Source organism: Otolemur garnettii, unplaced genomic scaffold, assembly GCF_000181295.1.
Source record: "Otolemur garnettii isolate 467f Iridium unplaced genomic scaffold, OtoGar3 scaffold00015, whole genome shotgun sequence".
Classification (NCBI taxonomy): Eukaryota; Metazoa; Chordata; class Mammalia; order Primates; family Galagidae; genus Otolemur; species Otolemur garnettii.
In genome coordinates this window covers 16,802,795-16,821,769 of record NW_003852410.1, presented here as the reverse complement: position 1 = coordinate 16,821,769, position 18,975 = coordinate 16,802,795, and the positions used below count along the sequence as shown (strand labels likewise).

Genomic DNA, 18,975 nt, shown 5'->3' with positions numbered 1-18,975 from the left:
AAGTGCTTGAACAGTGCTGTGTGAACACTTTTATTGTTATTATAACTAATAAATCGTGTTACTAATTCCTCTAAGCAGAACACCTAACTTCCATCTCTGGGTGGACCTAGAGTCTTGTACATAGCTGTTCTTGCCTTTTTAACAGTGTTTTCTGCCTTTTCTGTTTTTTGATCTTATTTATCATGACACTCTGAGATTCCCTCAATATTCCCTGTAATAATAGTACCCTTAGCTAGTGCCAGAAACATCAGAGGCCAGGAATGGCAAATCCTTGGTACACATGCTCTTACTCAGCCTTCTGGTACACACGGCAGACTTGCTACTCTTTCACCAGTACTTTTGGGAGTCACTGACAACAAATAGAAAATAGACCATTCAAGAGGACATGTATCTGTCCCCCGTATACTAGATGCTGACTAAACTTTACATACTATATTGCCTTTTTCATACCTTTTTTCCAAGGTGTATAACTGTAGATCTTGTTTTGGTCCTCCTGGAAGACTATTGGAGTCTAATATTTTCTGTTCTCTTGTCTTTCACTATTTTCTTAAATTTTGTGCAATGTTTTTCATTGATTCTGCTTTTATTTCTACATTCATTTGGGCAGGGTGTGGCAGCTCACACCTGTAATCCTAACACTCTGGGAAGCCTAGATGGGTGGATTGCTTGATCTCAGGAGTTCAAGACCAGCCTGGGTCAGAGTGAGAACCTGTCTATACTAAAAATAGTAAAACTAACTGGGTGTTGTGGTGGGTGCTGTCCCAGCTACTCAAGAGGCTGAGGCAAGAGAATTGCTTGAGCCCAAGAGTCTGAGGTTGCTGTGAGCTAAGATGCCACAGCACTACCCAGATCAACAAAGTGAGACTCTATAACTCCCCCAAATATATATGTACATATATAATATATATATACATAAAATAAAAAAAAAAGATTCATTATTCAATTAAGCTTTATCTAGCATATATAACCTGGGATGGTTTTAAAGATGAATAGACTTTGAGAAGGTAAACATTATCTGAAATATTAAAGCTATTTCTTTGTGATTAGCTTTGTGCATTTTGACCTCTCTTGTTAAACTGGTGCCTCTGTACTCCTTCCAGTCATGTGACACAGGGCACATTAGCCCATGTCTCTGAATTCATGCTGCCTTTGACTAATCAGAGATAATACTTATTTCACAGAGTTCTTGTAAAGATAAAGTGACATAATACACTTTGTGATTTTCTTCCATAATATCAATAAGAATTGTATTTAATGATCGTATTTAGTTGATCATATAATATGTGATATCTGCCTGTAGACGAGTCTTGCAGAGCTGATACTTATTGACTGTGACAGTCCAGCTTCAACCACCATGCCTAACACACAGCAAACTCAACTGCCATTGCTCAGTATTATTAACCACAATTCCACTATTAGTAATAATAATATTATTAATCATGATGCCACTATTAGTGATAGTAATGTAGGAGAACCCAGAAAGCAATGGAAAAGACAGAGCTGGAAGTCAAGCCACGTGTATCTTACTCCTTTGGTTTCCTAGAAAAAGGAAAGTTCATGAACTTATGATTATGTTTTATCTCTGACTGTTTTGTATCTGTCTTATGTTGGGATACATTTTTTTCCTATGGAAAAAAGCCCTTTAAACTTCCTAATAATTTGACAAAAAAATGATTCATTTCCAAATGTTTTCTTCTTTCATGATGTACACATATATAAAATTCTACCTTTGTACATAACATGTATATAGAGAGAAAATAATTATTTTCTTTTCATGATTACACAATAAAATTGTAATAAAAACAGCAACTTTATTCAAATGTTTGTCTTTGAAGGTAAACTCACATTGATAAAAATCCTGTAAAATCTCAGTTATAGGCTTAGAATATTTAAGATTCAAACTGATCTAACAAGATAAATTTTTAGTAATATGTATGTTGTTATTAAACAAGAGAAATATATATGCAACGACATCGCTTCTCGGTCTTTTGGCTAAGATCAAGTGTAGAAATACACATACAACTACTTACTGACAAATTCAAGATTTTAAGTTTTTGAAGGAAGTAAAGGCTTTCCTAGCTGGTGCCTTTGCAGAACTTTGATAGCAAGGAAAGAAAATCAGTGTTAACCACACTCCTGGATTTTTAGATTTCTAGGAGCATGAAGTTCATTTGCATTCCATTAGTTTAGGTGCCTGTGTAAGTTTGGTGAAGCCTACCAACACCTTTCAGAAATAATGCTCTTAAATACCATATGTAGTACTATAAAGAAAAACAATTACATACGGTTATCTGGTATCTTTTAAATTGTCACGTAGTAACATGTGCCCCTTCATCAATAAATACATTAAACAATACAACCTGGAAGTCATAGAACTGAATTTGGGATGAAACTAAATGGTGTTTTGTAATGTCAACAGCAACTAATACAAAATTAATACAAAATACCTTTTGTTTTTATTGGTGACAAAATCACAGATGTTGCTGATCCTACTATTATAGGTTGCCAGTATTAGGTAAGGTTGCCTATATTTCTGACTAGAAGACATTTTGCATTTTAGTTTGAAGTTGTGAAAAACAAAACAACTGAACTTTAACTCAGTGATCCGAGGTGGGGTTAGGTTAGTTTTGCCACTGATGAGATTTTACTGTGGGGCCGTTCCTTCGCTTCCCATTTCCTCTTTCTAGCACAACCTTCTATTACATTAGAAGTAACAGGATTTTTAAAATTACATTAATATTCATTCAGGTAGTCTTAAGGGAAAATATAATGAGCATCTTTTTATTGTCAGGAAAAAAAGGACCTTTTTCTGAGCCCGGTTATATTTATTAATCGGTAAAATTTCTGTACCTCTCTATTTTATTATTTTATTTTTGTGTTGTACATTGAGGCCTAAAGATACTCGTGGAACTAGAAAAAAAGAAAAAGAGCAAAGTTATCGGATGCAAGAGGGAGCCTATAAATACAAGTCGAAGCTATCACTCAGGAATACGAACAGAGGATCTGGGATGTACCTTGGGTAACAGTCGAATGAATTTTTAATATTTGACAATGTTTATTAAGGACACAACTTGGTTTTAAAAAGATATTGCCATGTTTTAAGTTTTATCATTTTACTTTCTTTTTCTCAGTACTATAGAAATGTCAGTTCAAAATAATACTGCTCGAGTATTTAAAAATAAGTGTCTAGAAATTAATTTTTCTTTATAATGAAAAACATAGTGTTTAGAATGAAAATTACATTGATGTTGCTAATATTATTCTTTATAAAATATCTCTATTTTTGCAAATGAAACTTGTCCACCATAGCTCATCAATAGACCTTGCAGTATAACATCTGAGGATATTTAGATTCAATTCAATTTCAATTTAACAAATATTTATAAGCACTTACTGTCGCTAGACACTGCTGTAGGTATGTAGGGAAATATAGAAAGGACTAAGAAATCACACGTTCCCTGCTGGTTCAGAAAGTCAGGAAAAGGGAGAGAAAGACCAAAAAAAAAAAAAAAAAAAAAAAAAAAAAAAAACTATAAGAAGAAAGGTCTGGTAATAATAGTAGTTATTATTAGGTACTAAGTGCTCGTCATTCATTATTGCTCTTTCTGCAAGGTAGCTGGGTCATTTAGGATGCTTTCAGCTGTAAATAACAGAAAATTCCAACTCAAAGTAACTTAAAACATAAGGCAATTTATTACTCACATATCAATTTTAGAGGTAGGGCAGCTTGAGGATTGATTAAATCAATGGCTCAACAACACTTTTAAGAGCCCAGGTTTTTTATCTTTACTTTTTCTGGGTCATTTTAGGTTAGATATGTGGCTTTTTGCTCAGTGCTGCTGGTCTTATGATAAGATGGTTTCTCAACTTCAAGCATCGTACAGCAACTTGACAGTACCCAAAAGAGGAGACTATTTTTTCTTGTGAACTATCTTAGGAGCCACCCCCTCCATCCCCAGACAAAGCAAAATAAAACAACCAAGCAACCAACCTCCCCTTTCAACAAGATAAAACAAAGTAAAACCCTTTACTTGAATCCCTTAGCAGATGGGCCTTCGTGTTTCTTTATCCAGAATTATTTCCTAAATTGTTGCCTGAAAGGATCACTGGCAAGGGCAATGGGATCACTGTAATTGGGTTAGAACAATCTGAATTTGTCCCACTTGATGAGATGAGTGATGAGGCCAGCCTCCCTGAAAATGCATGACTGCACCAACTTGGGTAGATTCCTGAACAAAATCAGGAGTCCTTAAGAAAAATAAGGGTATTAGGAAGGCAATCCAACAGTGCCTTCTGCAGTAGCCATTATTATTTTTGAATTATAGATTTGAAACTGAGTTTCAATAATGTTAAGTGATTTTACCATGATCAATATCTAATAAGTTAGCAGATCCAGATATCAAATACGGTAATAGTCTGCGAGTCCCAAAGACTCAGCCTTTCTAACTGTGTCATTCCCAATGGTACTATAATGGAAGGATTTTAGCGTGTTGTATGTTGACATCTGATTCATGTTGAACGTGTAAGGCAAAGATGTTGCATTTTTGGTATCCATGTAGAACTTTATGTTTGCAAAACCAAATATGGTTTGATAAAAATGTGCTCCCTACTTTATCTCCTCCTTTCTTATTATATTCCTTAATCTTCATGGAAACAACAAAGCTAAAACCATGGGTCAAAATAGAACCAACCCCCACTTGTAAACCTTACTGCTTATTTTATGGCATCTATGACTGGGTCTAATGTATGCATCAACTTGTTAGAGATATCAACAGAATTCTGATTTTTTTTTATAACTCATATTTTATTCAAAGAAGCAGAATTTTACTGGTGGAAAAGAGGACAGCCATTGTCCTCACTTTGTAACAAGGCACAGTTCTACCCCATTACTAACCATAGATTTCCTTTTCTGATCAGCTCCCAAATAAGTTGTAGTTTGAAACACGAGACTTCATTTAAATCCTGTATTTTGTTCACTCTCCAAATCAGCTTATTGTTTTTTGGTCTGAGTAACAGACCAAAACAAAGTCTAAACATAATGCTTTCTTACTATTAACTGTTGCTTCCAGAGCCTACCAGGAAATATGATGGATTAGTTGGAGGTAACCAAAGTTCAAGAAACACTGAGCACCAGTTTCTAGAACCCATCATCTCTAACACCTTGATGTTGCTTAATATACTTTCACAAATAAAGTAACTCAAAAGACGAGGCATGGGGGCTCATGCCTGTAATCCTAGCACTGTGAGAGGCCAAGACAGGAGGATCATCTGAGTTTAGAAGTTTGAGACCAGCCTGCACAAGAGCAAGATAGAAATCTATTTCTCTCTGAAACTTGCTTACTTTTAAAAAGAAAACAAAGCAAATTTATATTTAAGCAAAATACTTCGCTTGTCAAATTTAATATTAGACAACTTAAATAAGTGTACAAATTATTTTGCCTAGCTCTGGGTAACTAGTTATTATAAAGCAAGTTCCTACATAAACAAAGCAGAAGAATCCAAGAGCTTACCAGTTAAATTAATAAGCTAGGGAAAGGTGGGCTGTATCGAGGTTGTACAATGCTTACCCGAGATCACAAAAAAGACTCGACATCTTAATGGAAATTAAGAGTTTATATATTTCAGCCAATAAAAGGCTGTAATTTGACTACTTCTGCACTTCTCTCAAATTGTTTATTTAGTTTTTTTTTTTATTACTAATGACATATTCATGTAATCTCAATAGTTTCAATTGGTTAAACACAAACATAGATGCTTATTATGGCATATGTCTGGGTGCCCTGTGGAGCAATTTGTACATTTGTGCAATCAGGATTTTTTAAACTGCATCAAATTCTTTCTTCAAGGGTGGAAAAATATTTGATTTAGTTTCCTTTCATAAAATGAGGAGTTCAAAATATTTTCTCTTTAATTCATTTTGTTACTGTTTTTTTCCTTTTGTGGATTATGTGTTAAGAAATCAGGCAATTTGTAAATTAGTATTTGATTAACCAAAAAAAAAAAAAGCTTTCACTAAAAATTTTTTTTATCATAAACTCATTGGCTTCTCATGCCCAAAATATAATTGAATTGAATTTGTGATTGAAAAGTATGATCAACGCCAATGGATTCATGACGGCTACCTGAAAAATGTTATGTTTGTTTCTGATTTAAAGCTTTTACCCAGTGGTATATTTTATTCTTGGCTACTTTCTGCTATTTAACGATTTAAGGGGACAAATTTTTGAAAATTCTAAATATAACGAGGAAAACCAGGAGGATCTTGTCTAAATTGATGGAAGGGTGTTACTTGCTAAATATGAGAAAACGTGGCTGTATGTAATATAATTTTATTACTGGAGAGATAATTTGACCAGATAGGCATACTTGAAAATTAAAGTTAGATCTGGCATCCAAATATCCTAAGGTGTTCAGGGTTTTGATCTGTTTATTAGCCATGCAAAAATATATTGCTATTTCTTAATCTGATCGTAGGTGATGCTGCCACTGGAGTTATTTTTTCCCCTCACTTTGATATGATATGTTTTATTTTCAAGTGCTTGTTTCACAAAGATAAGCAAACAAAATAAGATTTCCACTTCCCTCCCCTCAGTAGCCATGTTTTTGTTTCTTTAGCCAGCGTTGTGAGGAGATATTAAAATGATTCATTCTTATAATTCATTTGTGTCTTAAGTGACTGGATATTATGAGAGCTGAGCTCCAACTTTTATCTCTCAAATATGAATGCAGCAATATTACAAAGTTGTAATTTACTCTCAACTATTTAATCACTGCAATCTATAGATAAGTTGGCTTCAGAATCTTGGCTTAATTTTATAACTAAGTCTTCTTTCCCATTCAAATTGCCATGACTGTGCTAGAGATATGTGGTTACAGGATACAACTAAATGAGTCACAGGTTTAAAGGTGTATCAGCTTTCCCCCAATTTTCCAGTCTTCTTTAATTTTACTTGTCCAAATGAGTGCAAATGAGGCTATTGGTTATCTATCTTCAAGTATATTTCAAAGCAGAGTCTGTGATGGAGAAATCGCTGGATTTAGAATCAGAATACCCGGTTTGAGATTTGGAATCCTTTTGTTTAGTACTCTGTGACTCTGGACCAAATTAGTTAAATATCCCTGACCTCTACTTCCTAATTTGTAGAAAAGTATGGTAAGACCTTCTGCATATGGTGTTTATGCAACTACGGTGAAATACTGATGTGAGTAGATTCTAAACTGATGCACAAAAACCAAAGGTTAGGTGTGAGGGCCTTACAGGTTGTTTTGGTTAGTCAGTGAATAAGAAAATTCTGGAACACATTGTATTATTAATGTATTTCTTTGAGATTTAAAAGCAAAAGACATAGAACAACCTGAATATCTACAAATGGGTAACTGGTTACATATATTTTGTTCCTTCACAGAACACCACGTGAATAGCCATTGAAATGATGCTTTACGTCTATACTTTTTGCCTTGGAAAGGTATTTGTGGTCGTTTGTGAGTCATCAAGTTCTGTGATAAATACATTGCATAATCAAATTTTATTAAAACTACAAATTTATGTGCCTGTATACATATATAAGTTCAAATATCGAACAGAAAACACGCACAGTGGCTATATACAGGTGTGGGGATTTAGAGTAATTTTTTTCTATTTGCATTTTCTAATTACAGCCTTCTAGTAGCTCAAATATCTAAACTCTTAATTTCCACCAAGATAGCCAGTCTTTTTGTGGCCTAGAGTAAGCACCATACAACCTCTATCCATTTCAACTTTCCCTAGCTTGTTTAAGTAAACAGGTTAAGCTCTTAAGTTCTTGTGGTTTGTTTATGTAGAACTTATCTTATAATGACTAATTCCACAGAGCTAGATTTCTCTCATATCAGAAACTTTTTTTGGTTTTTAATTAGTGGGTGTTGACCTACATAGTTTAGAGGTTTAATGATATACTGAATGTGAACACTCCAAAGTATTCATGCCTCGGACTATGTGTCCATGTTATGTTGTTGTTGTTTTAAAAGTCAAAAAAATCCTCAAGGTAATTTTCTCCTCCTTTCATTACTAAATAAATGATTCACTTAGGAAATTCCCTTGGAAACGTGAACTGTGTATTAAGTATCTCTGTCTGTTTATGGTGTAGTTTTTCCTCATTTTAAAAGAGGATATCAGCTGTTTTCCTTTTTCCCTTCAAAGAAAAAGCCTGAGCAATAAAGAATATTTATTCAAAAGGTCTTTTCTTCTAAGAGACATACGTTAAGAAATCTAACCGAATTGTTTTAAATTAACCCTGTTTCAAATAACCCCTTGGTATATAGTTGTTTTAACACAAACCTGCTAAGTCCATTAAAAACAAAACAAACAAAAACCTTCTGTTTTAATTTTAAGATAAATCTGCATCTAAGGGATTGGAGGTATTCATAGGGTTTGGGGGGTGTGAGCTTTGATACTGAAAACTTCCATCCAAATTGTTTTTGCATATTCTACAGTATTGCAAGTACAGCTGAAGAGCTTGTGCTTTTCTGAACCCTATGGTTTTAAACAGGACATGTTGTTGATATTTTATTTCCCCAACTGAATTATCAAGTTCCCTGAGCATGGGAATTAGTATATATTACTTGTGGAAGTCTGTGCCTTATAAGAAATGAAAACATTTGTTGATTTGGTTTACTTAATTTTATATTATTATGTAAAACAAATGCTTCTTTAAAGGAGGAGTGGTTTTTCTTATTGATCTGGATTTCTACCAATGGGTTTAATAAATTAGTTTTAAGACACATGTGAACAGTGAAATCCTTTTTTATGAATTTGGTCCAAATACAGATTTTATATATGTTCTTTATTCTCCAGGAGATCTTTTAATATATACATCTTATATTTTTATGAAATTCATATTGAATATGTTTCAGTATTAACATATGTCCTTTACTAATGTTAGAAGAAATACGATTTCCTTATCTGTGATGCTGACATTTCTAAATAGAAAAGAAATTAAATTTGGTAAGTGGAAGAGGAGCTAGAATGCAGAGATTCCTCTCCCGTTCTCTGTGGTTTGAGATCAGACACTGGGAAGCACCTTTCTTACCTTCTACAGTGGAGCGATCCACGTTGGAGTGGAAATTTCGCTCACGGTGAAGAATCGCCTGATGTCTTATTTAATACTACGCCTCTGTGAGTTGTCCTCTCTGCTTTTTCTTGAAGTTATACACTGGCAGAAGGACTGTCATTGCCCTTGCTTTTCATCTTTGCTGCACATTTACTTCTCGACAGGCTTAAATAATGGCTAAAATGGATGAAGTGATTTATGCCTGTAGAGTGATGTCTTCATTTGCTCTACTCACAATCCCTTCTTTTTCTTTCTTTCTTTCTTTCTTTTTTTTTTTTTTATCCTAATGGTCTGGTGAACATCTAGTGTAGGTGCATTTTATTAGAGAGTATATTCCCTCTAAATGCTGTTCCTATGCTGAAAGAAATGGGCCATAATCATATAAAAGTAAAGTATCTCTTTGTAGAATTTACAAGAAATGGAATGTCCTTATTCCTGAAGCATAGAACATAAAAGACGTTTTCCCTCTCAGTAGAAGATTGCTCTTTATAATAATGTTGATTAAGTGTATCACATCAACAGCTGTTGTGACGTCTAGGAAAATGAATGATTCTACTGAAAATCTCCCTTGCAAGGTGTAAATCTCTTGAAATTTCTAGTTATCTACAATTTTCTTATTCCTGTTGAGGCAGGAGGGATTGGTTCCTGGTCTCTACAGATTGCTTCACTCCTAGTTCATAAAATTGCAGTTAATAATGGTGAGCTAAGATCATTCTGGATTTGATGAACTGCTCTATCATCATTGAGCGAGAGTCTTTAAATCTGCAATTTAACAACTTATAGCAACTTTGTGCTGATTAATTCGTGTGGTCATGGTCTCAAGGCTGACATGGCATCTTCTCAGCCCTCCATTCCATTGGAATCAACATCATCATTTTATATGAAATGCACTTACTACTTTATAGGCTTAGTTGGAGAGAAATTTTAAACATCAGCGTTAGGATGTGCCACTGGAATTTAATTTGTCGACCTATGAGAACACCAGACGATCTCATCTTTTACTGATCTTTCTAAACATAAATTAAGGTTATCAGAGAATCAAATTATTCTGACATTTGAACTGCAGTAGAAGGCCAGTACATTTCAAATAAGTACTGCCCTTCCTGAATGTTCAGTGTTTTATCAGCATTACGTATCAGATTCTTATATCTTGTGGAGAAAAGTGTGGATCACAGGTACTGGCTGTTAGACATTATGCTGGGGCCACACAGCATCCATTCTCCCTTTATTCTGGTACTAGAAACTGTCATTGTATGTAACCTTGTGGCACTATTGGTCAAGGTCCCCTGCCTTGTTTATTCAGGAAGTAGATTCACAGCCAAAGCTATGGAGTTTTCTTCCTGTGGACTTGGAGTCTTGAGGGGGGAAATTCAAGAACAGAAAGATTATATGAGCCTAATTTATTGCAGATGTGTTACCTGAGCATAGTGGGCTGTCCAGACAGTGTCTAGACATATAATACAAAACTAGAGATATGCACGACTCAATACTTTCTGGAAAGCCCTTGCATTAGTAAGTCCTGCTGTCAGGCTCTCCTGAGCTGGATTACTTCCTGCCTCTCCTGGACCCCGGTTTTCCTTCTTTCCTTTCCTGTGAGCTTCCACCAAGACTTCCAATAATTTCCCTTTTCATTAATTAAGCTTGAATCAGTGTCTGTTATTTTCTACTCAAAAACAGATAAAGCTCCCCTTTTGATGTTGCTACATTTTGTAAGTAATGTGTGCCATTCTTTGATAGTTCTTCACCTTACATTCTTTGGAGTATAAAATATAGTGGGATACACATACATTTTACTACCATAGCATAAAACATAACTTCAGTAGGTATTCCCAAAGCAAAGTGTCTACTGAAATTCAAAATGTCAACCAGGGTTTATAAAGAGTCCCAGGGCCTGTTCCCAGCCAGACTCCTCTCACTCATGTAGCCTTCTGTTGGGTAAGAGGCTCCAGCCACTCTTGTTTTCTTTCACTTCTTGGAGCATGTCACCTCCTTTCCTGCCCCGTACCTTTGTACTTGCCATTCCTTCTACCAGAAATTTTATTTCCTTTCCGTTACTCGCCCCTTCATCAGCTGCCTTCTAATGCTTCAGGTCTAAGTAAAATCTCAGGAAGACTTCCCTTGTCTATATTCCTTCAAGTAGATCAACCAATCTCCTATATCCTATTGTCTAATGGATAATTTTCAAGGGGCGATTTTGGAGGCATTTCACATGTAACCAGCCCCACCCAGATCTCCTGATTCTCCCTTTTCTAACTGGTTTCTCTCACACTCCTCCATTCAATATTACAACTTTGCAGTGTCCCCCTTTCTTTCTATCACCCCATACCAAGGCACCAGACAGTTTTGTTGTTTCTAATCCAATTACCTCTGCTCCACCCACCTTCACAGTTGCATCCTGTCCCCATCATCACCTTTTGTTTGGGAGCTGCCACTGTCTTCTAGTTTATTTCACTTTTCCTCCTAAAGGAGTGCTGATAATTCCCTGGTTAGCATGGCTAGTGGCTTCTAATTCCAATTAGGAAAAAGAATATTCAATCTTTTGATTGGCCAGCAAGGACCTACATTATTCCCCCAATTGAAACACGTCCCTTTTCCTCCCCCCCCTCCCCTTTTGTCCTCCTTCCTGTCCAGTCATCCTGAGACCTGCTCTCTTTGTACAGCCTCTTCTCCCTGATGGAACAAATGCTCTTCCCAGATTTTTGCACGGTTGGCTCTTTCTTGTTATTTAAATCTCAAGCTCAAATGACTTTCCCTTAGAGAGAACTTCCTCAACTGCTGATTCTAAATAATAGTTCTCACGCCAAGCTCTGTCACATCATCTTGTTTCCAAACTTCAGAACAATTACCCTTGTGAAATTATCTTCTCCATGTCCTTGTTTTACTTATTTATATGACTTGCCAGGGCACATTTTCACATCTAACTTTTCCTACTGGCTATCTTTAAAGCAAAACAAAACAGCACCCTATTTGGGTATTACCTTTTCTTCACTCCTGTTTTAGTTATTTTGTAACACACTTTCTCAGGTCAATGAAAACTCAGAAATAAGAGCTAATGATTCCATTTTCTGTGTTTGCTTATAAAAAGAATCTCAAGATAAGCTATTTGTGGAAATTAACAATTTAAAATGGGCATTAGTGTGGGTTAATTTTAAGCTAGACACACACACAAAAATAGCCCTTTTAGAAATGAGAATTGTCTGTGAGCGAATTAGCATGGATTAATGTTCAGTCATTATAATTAAGCACGTGTATACAGGAGTTCCTTGAGGGCAGGAGCTGTGACACTTTCCTTGGGGGCATCTTTGTTTCTTTGCCTTGAATGTTGTCTGTAAGTTCAAGAGGAGCCACACCAAGTGGTTGCTGAATTGAATAAAATGCGTACTTTGGAATTGTTTTAATATTCACAATCTGAAATTATTTTTTTGAGCAAATGAAGTAAAGTTGACTTCACTTAGAATTAAAAGGAAATCCAGGGAATTTGTGAATGTCAATGAATGTGAGAAAGATTCTCAATCCATCTCATTTGAAAACAAACTTGGAAGTTCAGGAATGAGAAAGGATTTTTGCGTTTTGCACTTCAGGTTTTGCATTATATTGAAAAGAGAAATTTTGGAACCTGGGTTTTTGAAGCTCTAGACTCTTTCCTAGTATCTTGGATTATGAGTCTCTAATATTTATTAATCTTGATTAAATGATAACCAGGGAATTCAATGTGCCAAGTCATTGGTAACCCAACTCCTCTACTTCAGTAGTAAGTTTAGGTGAGTGTCCTCTGTAATGAACCTAAGTAATGATTTTTAAACTCCTAAAGACTGTGATCACCATGTGACTGTTTATAGAAAGATGCTATACTTAGGTCAAAGTAACTATAGAATTCTCATCTTCTATACTCCTTTCTTAGCATTGATAGAAGGTGAAAATCTTTTTTATTTCCTTCATTCTTATTTTTTGGTCAATTTTTTTTTTTTCCCTGTAAGCATGAATTTTCCCACTGTGGTACCACTGAACTTGAAGTTATCGGACAGCACCAACACCTGGTAAGACTACAAAACTACTCCTCTGGTGCATTGAGGGTACACTCATAACTAGGGGTGATTTTTGCTATGCACTATTTGTTATAACCATGAGGAGAATAGTCCACTAAAACAATTACAGGTAGCTGGTCTCCTAAAGGACAAGAGTTTCATTTCAATATTCTTAACTTCATATTTTTTAGGTTAAATGATGAGTGTCTTGACTTTTATATAAAGAGTGACTCACGTATATACACATTGGCTTTGCTTGACTCTGCTCAGATATATAGATATGTAGATGTGTGTAGAGAGATAGAGATAGATAGATAGTTAGATAGACAGAGATAGACTGATGCAGCAATGTTTCTGAGAAACCAATTTTCAGGAAATTGCATTGCCTTTTGTTTGGAAATGCACATTCCTAGAACACAAGTTACGAACTAACAGCCTATGTGCCGAAATAGACCATAGAACCCGGTTTCCTTTGTCCCAAATGACATGTCATTGTTGTTGTTATTATTATTATCATTACCTAACCTTTACCAATCAGAAGATTTCATACAGAAATTCAGATTTCCTGAAAAATCAGGAGACACTGTAAGAAATTGTGTGCATTTCGATCGCTGGCGATGCTGTGATTTTAAACTGCAAATGACAACAATTTAAGGGCTTCCATCCCTTCATCTTGCTGTTTCTCTTCCGTATCAAATGGTGTAAGCTACAAGCACTGAAATGCTTACCCAGAATACTCCTTGGCTTAATGGGGTATTACATGCCATCCTATTCCACCTGCAATTTTTTCTCCCAATTTCTATATTATATCAATTTTTCCTCCATAAAGTTTTTCACATTTGGGCCTATTTGCTTCCTCTCTTTGATATGACTTTCATTCAGGTCATGTTTTTCTCCCTTCAGGGCCTCTGAATGTATTGCTATCTTAATCATCACCATCCCTCCTCCCTTAACCTGGCCTCCCCCTGCCTTGCCTGACTCTGCACACCTGTTACAGATTTACAGATTTCTGCACCCAAAGCTGCCCTCAGACCTGAAGTGACACACAGAACCAGAGTCCATCTACTGAATGTGTAGTCAGCACGCAATCCTTTCCCTCCTGCCGTTTCGTGTTATTCATGCACAAACAACCAGCCAATATGCCCATTTCCCTACCACCAAATTCGGCATCTTCCCGCCTGTGATACCAGCTCCCAGCACTACCTCCTCCTTACCTGCTCAGACTGTGACTGCCATCAGGACTGGACTTCCCAGCCCACCTTAGTCTGCAGTTGCACAAGGCATTTCATCTCACCTGGTGCTTATCTCAAAATCATACCTTGTTTTCCTGATTCTCCTAAGACAGGATTTCCCCAACTATGGTCCTTAGACATCTTAGTTCAGAATCACCTCTTATTTTTAAGCATTTATTCCTTGGCTCCACCTATGGTCTCCTATATCCCTTAAGTTGGGACTTGGAATCTGATGAATCTAAAACTCAGGACGTCTAGAATTTAAAGACAACATGACCAGTAATGGCAGAAGATTGCCTAATGGTTTGAAGGGGGTGAACAAGGTTCAATTTACTTCGGAATGAACACAGTTTCAGGTCCTCCAGTGCCTTCTACCATCACTTTGACAGCCCTCTAATCTAACTGAATAAATGTGGAGGGCAAATAAGAGCCTTGGTGCCTTTCGGGAAAAAGCAAAAAAAATTGAATGAGTTAATTGAAGAATAAGTGCCTTGAGCACAAGAGTATGCGTCCTTTTTAAAATATATATATATACATATATATATATATATATTTCTCTGTCATGCTCATAACTTGTCTCTAGTCATGCCACAATTAATAAACATTGAACTGGACAAAGTCGATAAATGTTTGGGGCTGAGAAGCTAGGAAGAGTAGCAGTTCTTAGAATGGTGATTGTGATGCTGATGGCAACTACTATTGGTTGAAAGCTCACTCTGAGGTCACATGCTGCCCTCAGTGCTTTGTGTAGATCACTCGAGTGAAATGCTTACCCCAACTGCAATAAGGTGTTGCCATGACTGTTCCTATGTTAACAATGAGGAGTGTTCAGACGACACACCAAAGGGGGCAACACAGACACTGAGATGTGAGATGCAACCACCACTTTTGTTATTCATAGGGGGGATTTTTAGAACAAGTTAAAGCATTTATTTTAATTTTTTTAAAGCAAGGATAGAGGAAGGGGGAGGTTGATAAATTTAAAATTCTGATTGACAACTGTTGGGCAGGTCATATACTAAAAAAGGGATTTGATAAAAAGAACAGAATTTGGACTGGGGGACCTGGTTTTGAGATGCAAATTGCTGCTAACCAGGTCTGTAAATTTCAACAAGATCCAAAGTGTCTCTAAGCCTCAGTCCTTTAATCTATAAAATGGGGACAAGACTACTGTACATTTGGTGGTTGTAGATACCAAATGATGGAATGTATTGAAAATGCTATAAAAATATACAGTGCTGTTCCAGATTGTTCAAAGTATGAGCCAAACTCTCAGAAAACATTACTATTGGGAAGCCTGATTTTAAGAGGAAAAGAAACAGAAATAATGAAATCTCATTTTCATAGTCTCACAAAGCAGGTATTTTAGTCTCCACATAAAGCTGGTATTCTGGTCCCCAGCTAATGAAACTGCGGCTTAGGGAAGTGTAGTTAACTGCACATAGCTAGTAGGTAGCTGAACTGAGATTTATAAACCATCCCTGCCTGACTTCCAATGCCATGATCTTTCCCCTAAGCCAGTTTATCTTTTTTTTTTTTTTTTAATAAACCGACCAATATACTTTTTCTTAACATTTAAAACAAAAGACATTTATGTTTGAAAACTAACTCATCCTGATAATTCCCAATTAAGATGTTGTCATCTAGCATCTGGCTCAATTTCCTTTTATGAAATATAGTAAACATAATTTGAGTGTAGCTCAAATGAAGTGTCCAAATGAGATAAAACAGGTCACCTGGGAAATTAGATTTTATAGATTACAAGAATTCAATGCCCAAGTTGTACTTAACGGACATGATTTTTTTAAAAAGAAAACTCATCAGGAAACAATTGATTATTCCATCAATTTCTATATGACATCTATAGCATGCAGCAATTAAAGTAAAAATAAATAATATAATCTTTATAAGTGTAATAAAGAACATTTCTGTCTTCATGGATTTGGGATTTGTAAGAAAACACAGGGGGAACTTTATGTAAGTGAAATTTTTTCCCTCTACTTTGATTCTAAAGAATTCTATATAAAAGATGTTTTAATAAAAAGAAGTTTGTAGCCCTGTGGCTTTTTAAAGGAAATGATTCTGAGAACACTTCATGTCTGTATTAACTTTTATCCCCCACTATTAAATGTGGTGTCTGGGCCATTGGGCAAAAGGAATGATTTTTTTTTAGAAAAGTAAACATTTAAAAAATGAAAGTGGGGATAGGATGGGGTTTAGGAAGAGAGTGGGTGTGAGCATGAGGTACAATGAAGTTGGAGGTGTTGATTTAAACACTGTAGGAAAACATTTTTGAGCACAGATCATGTTCTGACAAGTAACTTAAACATTTTTTTGGAACATGATGAGGTGGTGGTTCTGTTCACTTTCTGTAGACTCATATAACCTGGAATTGAATCCCAGCTCCAGCACTTCTTAATTTTGTAATTGCAGGCAAGTTACTTAAACTTCTTTAAGGCTCTGTTTTCTTATGGGTAAATTGGGGCTAGTTAAGTGCTTCACAGAGTTGTCATGATGACTAAGCATAATCATCAATAAATGTCAATACACATTGTAGATGTGGTTAGTGTAATTATTATTATTTTGGTGTTGTATAACGTACTCGACATGTTTATTACCGTTTCCCATGACCTCGTAAAACAATTTTTAAAAATTTCAACTACTTAAGAGTTGTCCCTTTACAATTTAACAGATGCATAAAATGGGGCGAAAGGCACAGCATACTCATTTAGAAAAAATGTCAAATCAGTTTCCTTTAGGAGACAATAAAGGTGTTCATAAAATCAAAAGATTATAAAACCAAGCCTTCTAGTAAATAATCATGGTTTTAGAGGTAATTTCGAAAGTGCACAAATTTGTACTCATCATAGGAGAACATATTGATTTGAGTGTGTATTTCAAGTAACCCTCTTAAGCATGCGGTGCCCCTGGCTGACAGCATTCTCCCCTGGGAAGGTGGCTTCTCTAATTGCAGTGAATGGTGATTCTATTTGTAGACGTATTTTCCTACAGCATGCATCCCTTTCTGTGATTATTATTTAAAAATACTTGTCCTCAAATTATTTAGTCTTCTTGGCTATAAAGGAAAAAAAACTACAGCACTACGAGAATCTCAGAGATGATACGTATATAAATTGAAAATGCATGTTAAGTCTTACCAACAAAGTAATCTATGTTTCCTGAAACATGAGGGCTATAAGAAGCATTCTAATATTAAAGATCCTCAAACGACCACTTAGGCCAACTGTGTTAACAAAAAGAAAAAAGAAAAAAAAAGGAAGGCAAATCTTAAGTACTAATGCAGATCAGCAATACCAAGACCATTTGAAGTGCCCGGGCATTTCCCTCATCCCCCCTGCTATTCCTTGCTTACAAACAAAAACAAATTTTTCACACCAATAGAAAATCAAGAGCAAGAAAACTTACCTTCCTTCAACCAAGAAATGTTATTTTTATCATTTTCAAAATGCTCAGCTGTTCTTACTTTTATCTTTTCCAGCTCAGTTTCTGACATCTAAGTGGAAGCAGAATTTGTGATATAAAAAATTCATTAAGAACCCAAATTTATAACATTGAGTTTTATATTTAGAGACTACTGCCACATTATGGGAAAATTTCACTTCCAGCGTTTCTCAGTTCACTGCCCTGTGCTAAGTCGTCTATTTTATCCATTTGTGTTATTTTAAAATATTGAATTGAAAACTAAACTTCATATGACATTTCATTGTTCAACAATAAAGATGGCTATGTTACAACTTCTGAATGTGAAAGAACAATAGATTCACAAAAAGCCATGGGTTTCTAACAAACAAACAAACAATCAGTGGCTGTTTTCCTGTTTTTTTATAGCCTATAGAAAAAACAGGCTGCAAAGTGATCTGCAAAGATATGAATAACAAGAAAACACAAAAGGACCTTTGCAGGAATTTATTGGGTAGAGTGAGAACCTGATGACCTAAGCCAGGCCAAGGTGAGCTCCGGGAAGGCGGGAGGAGACCCATTCTGCATCTTCAGTGCAGTGCACTTGACTTTCACCGGCTTGCTCACAATGAAGGAGAGGATGTTCTGCTTGAAGCAGCAGCACCGCAATGTACTCACCTGTGTATTCCAGGAGGAGGAGGCCCGAGGTGTGGGGCTGGGGAGCAGCGTGTTGCGGCTTCCCTTATCTTGGGATGTCCAGCATTCCTCAACTATGACAGAAGTGAGCGAAGAAACAAATACACTCCCTCCCTGGGTGGTGCTACATTTGTATTGCTGCCAGAAGCATCCAACTTGCGGCTGAGAGTTTTTTTTTTTTTTTTTTTTAAGGTAATATAAAGCCTGTGGTTCAAAACAATAAAAACCTTCTCCAGGCTAGCACTCATTTAAAATGACACTCTGCAAAATCGAGGGGGAAAAAAAAAGAACTCTTTTCACATGGACAAAGTTTCTTTCCTCCCCTTCCTTCCTTCCCCACCATTCATCACCTTATGGTTAATATTAAAGGTATATGTCAAAAAGTAGTGAAAATATACACAGATTATTTGGGTTCAAAGAAAGAAAGGGAAACATTTAAAGCTACATTTTCTGGAAGTTCACCCTGCAGCTGGTATTTTGAAAAGCAAATTTCCCCCCTAAGATTTTCTAAGC

The 18,975-nt window shown here is 35.9% G+C and overlaps 1 protein-coding gene and 1 pseudogene across 1 annotated transcript in view; one reads left to right on the top strand and one right to left on the bottom strand.

The window, feature by feature from the left end:
• The window catches only part of MDFIC2 (MyoD family inhibitor domain containing 2), a 104,431-nt gene extending 85,912 nt beyond the window's left edge, over positions 1-18,519 (bottom strand). The window contains exons 1-2 of the mRNA XM_023510719.1: positions 18,445-18,519; positions 17,773-17,860 (exon numbers count right to left, since the gene is read on the bottom strand). Coding sequence (XP_023366487.1) covers positions 17,773-17,860 — 88 coding nt within the window. The 5' untranslated portion in view covers positions 18,445-18,519. The remainder of the gene's footprint in view (positions 1-17,772; positions 17,861-18,444) is intronic.
• Positions 1,973-2,133, top strand: LOC111723755 (annotated as a pseudogene).
• Positions 18,520-18,975: the final 456 nt, after the last annotated feature.